We start from the raw sequence: 11,120 nt of genomic DNA, 5'->3' as shown, positions 1-11,120 counted from the left end.
TAAGGGACCATTTAGGTCGAGATGGAAGAAAACACTACTTGACGTGTCCGAGTCCCCTATCCTCTTGAAGGCATCGGATACGGCTGAAAGATGAGACCTGTCAAATGAGGAGAGATAACCGATTGCAGTATTGCATTTTCGGTCCCGTATTTTGGCCAGCACACGATTGCCAAGAGAATTTAGGACACTTCAAGGATCCTCCCGATGGCCTTTTCCGAGACATTGACATGTCACCTGAATCATGGCAAGTGCACGTTGGAACCCCGTAAAAGGATCTACGACAAGAGTTTTAAGTCTCAAAAGTCTCATTTTGGCTGAATATTGGGAATACTGGTACATTGTATATGCAAGGAGGGCCATAGCCTGTATGTGTCATTTCCCAATGTTTCATTCGATGACCGTTAATGCGAGTCTCAGGTCAGGGCCGTGTTAAGACAAGCCGTTATTTCGGTTCGGTCCGGATCAAGGAGGCAAAAAGCACGGCGGGCTTAACAAGCATATACGGGTTTCCGGCTGCCTTTGATGAGACTGGGACGCCGTTTAACTAGGAGGCAACTGTTGTGGTCTGACTATGTCCGATGAGGAATATCCCTTGCATAAGCGGTACTATTGCGGGCTTGCTTTTTCAGCTCCTTCGCTTCGGCGTGCTGCTGCGTGAATCGAGAGTCAAATGCTTAAAATCTGATCAGTCTAGATGGAATTTTCAGCTAGATCCAACTATAAATAATTCTTAATTTGACTGCTAGGTGCATCTATCCATTCCAAAGGGGAAAATGGACTTCGATCTAGATTGGAGATGGTCGTTGGGGCGCTTTTGGCTGGTCTTCCAAACCATGTACTTTACATTTAAGTGTCGTTAGTATACACATATTAGGTAAATTTATTCGACTTGATCAGTAGCATCAATTGCTTGGACCCATTAGTATATACCTGGGGAGCTATTGGGTTTTCCATGATGTCCGATTTGACACCTTAATCCGCTAAAGTGCAAGCGGCTATTAAGCTTACCAGCGCAAGATTACGTATTCATGATGGAGAATGACAAGATATCTAAATGATAAATGTAAATTGCGCAAGTATTTGTTATCATTGCTGTGTCTCTGGTATATAAGTAGGTCATGGCGTATCCTTTCATCACACATGTTTATTAGAAACAAGCTAAAAGGCTATCACAATTGCAACATCTGAACTGAATTAACTTTGATGTTTATCATTTTATTCCTTAGTTTTTCGTTACACAACTCTCCTTTTTGTCTTGTAACTCACAATCGCAAATACTGCAGCATCATTTGGCAAGATGATTTACATACCCGGCAATCATTCACTTCTAAAATGGCTCCTGAGTCATTTGGGTCTTGAAAAATCTTACGTTCCGCACTCGGTACACATCATCAGTACTATCTATAGTAACGTCTTGAATTGAGTATATTCAATTTTGCTCGTGAGCATGTCATAAGGGGTTTAGATAGCTAAACTTAGTATTTGAGCTCACTACCCTCTGATGGTCATCGCATTTTGCTCGAGGTCGGCCGCGCATCGCTTGATGCGAGAGAATTGCGTGTTTGTGATCAACAGCTTCCATGGATTTGGTTCAGATAGTATAATTAGTAATCTGCTTCTACTTGTTATAACAGGCACATATGGGAGATGTTATTGCTCGCAGATCAAGTATAATGCCGCTTCTGTATAGATTTTTAATGCAATCGAACAACCTTGTAAAATAGGGAACAGAGAATGGCTCTATGTGTTATTTTAATTGTCATTACGTGTGATATCTGCGGTAGCCTCTATCACATGTTATCATGTATGAAACATCCAGCAAACAATGATTCATGCTTGCTCTCACAGCTTGTAAGTGCTGATACATGGGCTCTCTTGGGTGTAGTGGGGTTCTACACCATGCTGGGCTTGTAAATAATGCTTTTGATCAGTTCTTAAATATTCAACATCGTAGCATTGTTTGATATATCTGTAGCTCTGCTCTGTGCTCTATTGCACTGTTATATGGTTGCGGTAAATGTAGCTGAGCTCGGCAATACGGTCGCTGAGCTCAGCAAATTGTATGTTTGTCAGGTACATACCTACATGCACATTCTCTACCACTTGGCAGTAAATGAAACTTCACACTGAATACTGTGAACGCTTTCAATTTTCTTTACGCGCTGTTTCATCTCGCATTTTATGGCTATATATGTATCAATTTTACTCAGATCACCGAAAAGCGTCTGACCTCTTAAGATTTCATGTGGCTGTAATTCTAGGAAAGCTTCTTCTGCGCCGTCTTTCAGCGATAGCGTCTCTGCAAGCTCCAGTGCGTAAATCAGCCGATATTCAGCCGAGCAGCCGCAAACGCCTAATCCGCTGTTAGCCCATTGTGAGCAGCTACACGTTACAAACCCATTCCATACCAATTCCATCTTCGAATTGCAGCTTCGCCATCGCCTCTAATCTTGCTCAATACAGACTCACAGCATCTCCCAAAGCTATTGATAGGGCTCATTCACTACTTTGATAGCCGCGACAACTCCAGCACAGCAAGATGGGCAAAAGAAAGCGCGGCCATCCCGACGTCGAGGAAATCCTCTCCCGACCGTGGTGCTACTACTGTATGGGCACAATTCGAGCTGCTTTGTCATTTTACCGTAGCTAACCTTTCAATCATTCAGGCGAGCGTGATTTCGAAGATCTGAAGCTCCTGATCTCTCACCAAAAGGCCAAACATTTCAAATGCGACCGATGTGGCAGGCGATTGAACACCGCGGGAGGTACGTCTCTGGACGCGCAAGTTTCCAAATGGAGCTGCATTTATCTTGCGAGATGAAAAAAGCTGAAAGAAAACGCTTGCTAACCACTGCCATACTCAGGTCTTTCCGTCCATTTGAACCAGGTGCACAAGGAGACGCTCAGCCAAGTCGAGAATGCACTTCCCAACAGGCAGGGACTCGAGGTCGAGATTTTTGGCATGGAGGGTATTCCACAAGAGGTTCTCGAGCAGCACCGAAACAGAATCATTCAGAACTTTTACCAGGCGCAAGAAGATCGCAGAATCGCGACTGGAAATCCGCCGCCCGGCCAATCCAAGAACCCGAGAAAGAAGATCAAGATTGAGACGGCAGAAGAACTGCTCAAGAGATTTGCCGAGTACCGAGCTCAGCGGAAAGCGGGAGCAGCAAACGGTGGCGTTATGGAGGGTGTCGTACAGACAGGCGCTTCGTTTCCTCAACAGGGATTCAACCAGCCTAGTTTCCCTGGACAGCAGCCACATGCTCCCTACAACTTTTCCTCAGATTCTCTCCCTGCGCGGCCTTCAGCAAATGTGGTCGGCGCGCCGGGTCTGCCCCAGCGACCCACACAACCCGGCTTCTGGAACGCCTCAGCTCAAGGGGCTGCTGCTTCTGGCGATGAGATTGATCAGCTGATTCGTATGGCCGAAGCTGGCGTGAAGCCGCAGAGGAAGGAAGACGGCGAGGAGGCAGGCGAGGGCAAGAGCAAGAAGGAAAAGAAGGGTCGGATGATTTACGACGATGCCGAGTTCAGTCCCGAGGAGAAGATGGCGGCTTTACCACGCTACGCCTATACACCGCCGGTGGGAGCTTAGTCCTTCCAAGTATCTTGGTGGAGAATAGGCTCGCGAATTGCAGCGCTCGTTATATATGATGGTTGATATCACTTTCACAAGGATAGGCGTCAGGGACTGTGTATAATACAGAGGTTTTACAAGTTACTACGGATATGATGCACCGGTAGGCAGACCTGGTGTGGGAAAACTAAGATGTATCCCATGCCACAATGATAATCTCATACATTTTGGATGAACTCGCATTAGGATGGGTGAAATCATTTGAGTCGATATGGGACTCAGCACAGGTGAACAATGATATGGGGCTCTGATGCCGGGCTACCTCATTCAACAATTGCATATAAACACAGAGAGAAACAAGAATTGTGCGCAAGAGGCACATCTAGTTCTACCTCTTTGCACCCATGCACTCTAAAGATGCCATATTGCGATACTCGTATCCCAAATGTGCTGGCCGGATAGCACCTGATAGGCCGAAATATGAAAAGGCGGAACATACATCACAGCCATAAAGTTACTTGTCAACTCTTGGCAGGGACGAAGTGGTTGCTTTCTCTCCTCGCTTGCTAACCAGACTCAAATAGATATGCTGCAAGAACTGACCGCTCTTCTCAATGCCCAACCGTTGGCCTGTCTGATGCTCTGATGCTCTGATGCTACTCTGGAGGTGGTTAAATCTGCCACGAATCTCGTGAATTTATAGGGTAGCAAGGCACTAAATTACACTTTTGCATGCTCTGAAGTGGAAACTCTGTGCCCAAATGTGGCCGTTTTGCGGGCCTAGCGCACCGCTAGACGTTGTCACGGCAACTCGACGCCGCTCCAGCGCCTGGACTCCCTACCGGGGTCAACAAAGCGTCGCTTGCCAGCTAGGCCTGCATATTCGGACTCCATAGCGGTGCGAGACAGCAGAGGAGGACATGAAGTTGCCCATTCGCTCGCTCCGTTTTGCTTTGCTTTATATGCTTGCATTTGTTTGAACTCCATTGTATTGTACAAGTGCATCTCCTACTATCGACATACTACTACTAACCCGTTGGGCTGACCTCGAAGCGTGGCCGTCTGGGGCTGGTTTTTGTCTTTTCTCTGTATTTTTTCGAGTCTCAGCGCTGCCGGCCCCTCACCCTCCCTGGTCACCGATTATCTGGATCTCTCCAAGCGAACCTGATTTTGGCCAGGCCTCTGCGCACCGACGGCCAATTGAGATCTGGAACACCTTCAAGCCGAATACTTTACATGCAGCGGAATACCTACATCGACGCTACGCTCGCTGGAACAGAGGCCAGCGTTGGACACAGCAAATGGATATCATGGCCGACGACTCAGACGCTGGACAGTCGTCCATCACAGTGGCCGGTATGTGCATGAACGCATGAAGCGGCCCATTCTAGCTGGTGCTTAGCTAACGCTGTCTCAGTCCGAGTGCGGCCCTTTACCATCCGAGAAGCAGCTCAACTGTATGCCAGCTCCATCTCTATCTCTATCAAGAACTCTAGCTTTGTGCTTTGCGAGCGACCGAATGGATGCTGACGGGCGTGAATTCAAGGCAGCGAAACGACGATGGCACCATCTTCCTGGGCGACGGCTCTTTTGCTTCGGCACCGACGCCAAAGCTTCACCAGCGAGGCATCAGAAACGTCATCAAGGTTATTGATGAACGCTGCCTGTACGTATACTTTCTACCATACTATTCTTCGGCTGCGCCACCAAGCTGTGTGTATCCATCACTCGACTGACTCTCCTGTCTGCCAGAATATTCGATCCCCCAGAAGACAGCCCCGTCCAGAAATTCTCCCGAACCGTCATCCCGACCACGAAAAAAGTGAAAGATCAAGTGTTTGCCTTTGATCGAGTCTTTGATGACATGACGACGCAGGCCGAGGTCTACGAGGGAACCACACGAGCCTTGCTCGACAGCGTGCTGGATGGATACAATGCAACCGTCTTTGCCTACGGCGCCACGGGCTGCGGCAAAACGCATACAATTACCGGCACGGCGCAGCATCCTGGCATAATCTTCTTGACAATGCAGGAATTGTTTGAGAAGATTGACGAGCGCAGCCAGGAGAAGCAGACCGAGCTGACTCTGAGCTACCTGGAGATTTACAACGAGACGATTCGCGATTTGCTCGTGCCCGGCGGGAGTAAGGTGGGCTTGGCTCTTCGTGAGGACAGCAACCAGGCGGTCGTCGTGCCCGGATTGACCAGCCACCGCCCTCGAGATGTCCAGGAAGTCATGGATATGATTATCCAGGGAAACGAGTACCGAACTGTATCACCAACCGCAGCAAACGCAACGTCCTCGCGATCGCACGCCGTGCTACAGATCAACATTGCGCAAAAAGACAGGAATGCTGATGTCAACGAGCCTCACACAATGGCGACCCTGAGCATCATCGATTTAGCCGGCTCTGAGCGTGCTTCGGTCACCAAAAACCGCGGTGAGCGCCTTACAGAGGGCGCCAACATCAACAAATCGCTTCTTGCCCTTGGAGGCTGCATCAACGCTCTCTGTGACAAGGCAGGAAAGGCGCACGTCCCATACCGCAACAGCAAGCTCACACGACTCCTCAAATTCTCCTTGGGCGGTAACTGCAAGACCGTCATGATTGTCTGTGTCTCGCCATCAAGCGCCCACTACGATGAAACCCAAAATACCCTGCGATATGCGAACCGGGCCAAGAATATCCAAACAAAGGTCACTCGCAATGTTTTCAATGTCAACCGCCACGTGAAAGACTTCCTGATCAAGATTGACGAGCAAATGGCCCTGATTAATGAACTGAGATCACAGCAGAGAGATTCTGAGAAAGTGAATTTCGCCAAATTCCGAAAACAGTACGAAAAACGAGATGCCATTGCAAAAGAGGCCACTCTGAGACTTCGAGCTGCATATGACAATGCAGGTGCAGAGCGTCAGGAGTGCATTGTCACCATGAGAAAAATGAAACACTTTGAGAGGCGCATTAGCCTGCTGTCTGCGTGGATTGCGGCCTTTGAGACTGTTGCCAGCCGGAAAGAAGGCGAAGGGGAAATGCTGCAAGGACTTCAAGCTATACGAAGGACTGCCGATGGAGTCTTACTCGAGCTGGAAAACAGCAGATATCATTGCCATCAAAGGCTAGAAAAGTCGACATGGGAACGCCACCTCGATACAGCCTTGGCTCATGGCGTCAATCAGCTGGAACAGGCTGAAGGCGCCGACACCGGCGAAATCGACTCCTTGACGCGCGAAGCTGAGCTTCTAAAAGCCAACTCTAGTCGCGAAGCCTACCAGGAGGTTTTGGAACAAGAAAAGGCGGGAGATGCCGCGATGATGCAAGTCCTTCTCACAGCCCAGTTCGAAATGATGTCTTCCCTTTCTTCGGTCATGTCAATGGACGAAGAGAGTGCTGTGGAACATGCCAAGGACGTCATTTCTCGCCTACTCCAAGATGGACTCACGGCTGCCTCCCAGGTAGTCAAACCCGACGGCACCTTGCCTGTTGTACCGGATGCTCTTCCGCCGAGAAGAACCCTGAGGAAGAGGAAGTCTTTGTCTGCCTATAGGCCTGTTGCACCCCCGGCTATTGTGGCCGTGCAAAACGAGCACGTGTTTGCAACTCCCATGAAGTCAACGCCGAGGCGGCGTAAGGCCCTCGGCATGCCGAAGAAGGGAGTCAGCTTCACACCCGTCAAACGAGCTACCAAGAGTCGAGGGGTCCGTTGGAGGGACGACGAGACGGAAGATGGAACGCTGGAAGACTTTGAGAAGACGCCGCAGAAGCTATTCAGCTCCTCCCCTCCCGCACAGCCGTCGCCAGCTGTTAAGAGCAAGATTCCCTCTCCGCCGTCTCAGTCCAACAGCATGACTAAGGATGATGCTTCGAAAGACGACACGATGAGTCCCGACTCCGACACGCCGAGTCTATCGATTGCCAAACCCGGTAGATTCCAAGCCGGATTCCTTTCCAGAGGCAAGCGACTGTCGGCTGAAGGTAGCGGGCTGCCCGTCTCATCGTCTCCTCCGTCTTTAAGCATGCATTTGCGCTCTTCAAGCTCTCCCGCAAGCTCTCCTGACGTAGAGAGAACACCCCCTCTGAGATCTCTCGAAGTCCCCAAGCAAGAGAACGGGTCGCCGCTATCCTATAGTAAGGTGCCACGACTCGGTCCTCAATACCACCCCTTGCGAGCGGTCATGGACGAGAATAACCCCCCAAACGCTTCTGGCTCCGACTCAGAATCGGGCACGATTGATATGCGCAAACTTCGCAGCGCCATTGCTTTAAAGAAGCCTCGAAGGACCGCCCTTATGGCCCCAACTTCGGTCCCTGCCGCCAGGCGGGTATCGATTGGCTCTGCTTCCGGCGACAAGCCAGCGCCGCGACCTGTCATACCAGTGTTGTCCAGTGCTACAAACGGCATCTCGCGCCATCGAAGAGGGAGCCTGGAGCTCCGAAAGAGCCCGCCGCTGATGTACGCACCATCAGAGGTAATATCAGAGAACCTCACTGCGGGCCAAGCAAGACGGATGAACATGGGGGGCAACATGCGACTTGAAAACCTGGGCGCGGCCCAGCGTGATAAGCCCGGCCTGGAAGCGCCTCGCCGCGTTACATATAGTGTTGGAGCGAACGCTGCCGCCGGCACTGGAGGTGTATCTTCACACCGAAGGCTCGATAGCCGAGGAGGTATGCCGGTTAGGTAAAGGCCTTGTACTCACATCGGCTCCCGGCCTTGATTTTGTTTTACTTTTACCATTGCATCTGCCATTACGTTGCTCCGACTTTTACATTAATTCCGTCGGAGTGTACATTGTACTTGCCGTCTTTTCACAATATAGAGCAATAGATGGGCGCTAGAGTTTGTGCTTCCGAGTGCCAGCTGAGATTTCAGGGTATGGGCGTCTCGGATACAATACGGCCATGGATCGGCGTATGGGCTTCATTATTCTGTATGATTGCTGTATGCATATTTTTTAGAAGCAGGAATGACTTACGAATCTGATTTTGGTTTGTTTTCTGTTTGCTAGTCTCTCCCCTGTGAATAATGTCCCGATTCATGCGTGAAAGAGACATTATGATTGGTGGTTTTGATCCCGAAGATGGGCTCCATTGTATTCGGCAAGCGTCGCCTGAGGAGGGCTCGGCGCTGACTGAAGCATCTTTGCATTTACATAATTCAAACTGGTGTAACAAAAATATTGAGAGTATATAAGCCCGCACTCCCCCCTTTTTATGACACATGGGATGTAAAATTATGTTGAGTTTTGCCTGGTTTAGTAGGTAATGTTCGAGGGAGGTGAGTGTGAATAGGTTCAAACTAATACTGTATAGATCCACATAGTTTGGCCACCTTGGCACAGTGCTTCCGCCTTTCTTCCATTGCTACATTTTCATCCATACATTTACGATATCCGCACATCCGCCATCCGACGATCCGCCACTTTCTGCATGCATCAAGCCTTGTAAGACACTCTGGGGAAATTAACCGGGCACTTCGATTGGCCGCCTATCCGCAGCGTCGTATTTCCTACTCTGAAGCCAACCATTGAACTATCCGGATTTCCCTTTTCGTCTGGCGTGCTTCGAGGGGGGAGGAGGAGTATCAGATGGACGTCGACCATGAGTCCGGATCAGAGCCAGTTCGCTACATCCGCAGCCGCATCGCCAATGCGTGCGATGGATGCAAGACGCGAAAAGTCAAGTGCGACGGGAAGCTGCCGTGCGGATTCTGCGTTGCGCGGCAGAGAGCGCATACGTGTCGCTATTCGCCGCAGAAGAGACGCAGACAGTCGCAGCTGCAGAAGCCAAAGTCGCCGCCATTGTCGGTCCGGGATTCGCGGGATCGGGCCAGGGGCGGCTCACCGGGGCGGTCGCTGTCGCCGGTAGAGACGCCGGGATCGATGGCTTCGAGGCGCGTGTCTTCGGTGAATGCCTCGTCTCCGGCAATGCGAAGTGAACGGCAGCAGAGCCGACTGCCTTCGACGGCGTCGGCTTCTGTGCTGCATCAGAGCCAGGAGCCGTCTGTGGCGGAGGACGAGACTGAAGTCCAGCGGGAGGCGAGGCTGCTGTGCGATGCCCATGGGAAGTTGACGTTCATTGGCGACTGTGCGCCGCTGTCTTTTTTTCAGTCGGTGCGGAGGCTTGTGACGAACAGAATTGGCCAGAATGCCTTTGCGCCGCAGACGAGTCGATTTTCGGTCCTGGAGAATGCGCCTGCACGACAGACGAAGCGGTCCTTGAGAGATTCCAGAGTACCGCAAGTTCGACCTGCTGATGTTACGCCTGCGGTGGCGACGTATTTGGCGACAACGGCGAGTCTGGTGGATTTGTTTGACAACTCGAAGTTGCTGGATGACCTGATTATATGGGCGAACCTGGCGCAGAAGCCGGATAATGTCACGACGATTATTCATTTTCTCGTGCTTGCTATTGGGCTGCAGGCGGATAACGATGCGCTGTCGCAGCAGTATTTTGAGTATGCGCGGGATTTGGCGTATACCGATCTGAGCGATAGTCTAGGCGTCGAGACGGTGCAGGCATTCATCCTGGTTACGGTTTACATGCTGTGCTCGTGTCAAATCAATGGGGCGTTTCTCTTCTTCGGCATTGCTGCGAGGGCGGCTTATTCCATTGGTTTGCATCGGACGGAGGTGAATGCCCGGTTTGGACAGGAGATTCATCGTCAGCGGGATAGGCTCTGGAAAAGCCTGCGCGTGCTGGATCTTTTTCTGAGCAGCTCTTTGGGACGGCCGCCTTCGACGTCGGATGTGGATTGCACTGTTCCGTATCGTACGGTGGATGCTGATGGAAATGAAGTGTTTGATTTACTTAATGCGTCTGTGCAGATTCTGGTTATACTGGAGTGTATCATTTTGGAGATTTACTCGCGCAAGAAGATTTCTATGCGGTTGACTGAGGGCATTTCTCTGCAGCTGCGCGAATGGTCTGGACGATGGCTCAGCTCCTTGAAGGACATGATTGCGCAGCCGGCGGGGCGCAATGAGGCTCAGGTCACTGGTGCTTGTCAGGTGCTGTCGTCGTATTACTACGCGGTGATGCTTGTGTCGCGGCCGTTTCTGATGTATGAGCTTTTTCAGCGGCTTACGGATGGGTCGTCGTCGTCGAGTACCAGGCCGGCGTTGACTTCGGGACGGTCAAAGCTGGCGGATGCGTGTATTGATGCTGCGAGCTTGATGGTGGATCCGGTGTTGGATTTGATAGAGAGGGGTATCCTGAGGGGGAAAGCTCCTTTGCTTGTGTGAGTACTTGTATTGCTGCTCTCAGACTGTAACAGATGGCTGATGACTTGCAGATCATGGCTTTTTGCTGCGTCGCTTGTTCTTGGTGTTGGTCTTCTTGGCGGTTTCAGCCGTATCTTGGAAAAGTATACGCGCATGTCTATACAGGCCATGGACCATCTTGCCCAAAACGACGCCCATGCGCGACAGTACTCTCTTATCGCGCAGTCGCTGCTAACTACGGCGTTGGAGCATCTGGAGAGACAGGACCTTCAAGATCGACTGCGCCGCACTGAAAACTCGAGTCATTTGTTCGGC

At 50.7% G+C, this 11,120-nt stretch overlaps 1 protein-coding gene across 1 annotated transcript; it reads left to right on the top strand.

Annotated features, from left to right (window-relative positions):
• Window positions 1-2,539: 2,539 nt before the first annotated feature.
• TGAM01_v209038 (kinesin family member 18/19) lies at window positions 2,540-8,267 on the top strand (the record flags this gene model as incomplete). The annotated part of the gene is made up of 7 exons (XM_024550472.1): window positions 2,540-2,606; window positions 2,667-2,765; window positions 2,865-3,586; window positions 4,759-4,936; window positions 4,998-5,037; window positions 5,127-5,246; window positions 5,333-8,267. 7 exons carry the CDS (start codon window positions 2,540-2,542, stop codon window positions 8,265-8,267), a joined length of 4,161 nt encoding a protein of 1,386 aa, XP_024404806.1.
• Window positions 8,268-11,120: the final 2,853 nt, after the last annotated feature.

This window comes from Trichoderma gamsii (genome assembly GCF_001481775.2).
Source record: "Trichoderma gamsii strain T6085 chromosome Unknown Scaffold_41.2, whole genome shotgun sequence".
Classification (NCBI taxonomy): Eukaryota; Fungi; Ascomycota; class Sordariomycetes; order Hypocreales; family Hypocreaceae; genus Trichoderma; species Trichoderma gamsii.
The sequence above is the reverse complement of the archived record's forward strand: the minus strand, read 5'-3'. Positions and strand labels throughout refer to the sequence as shown.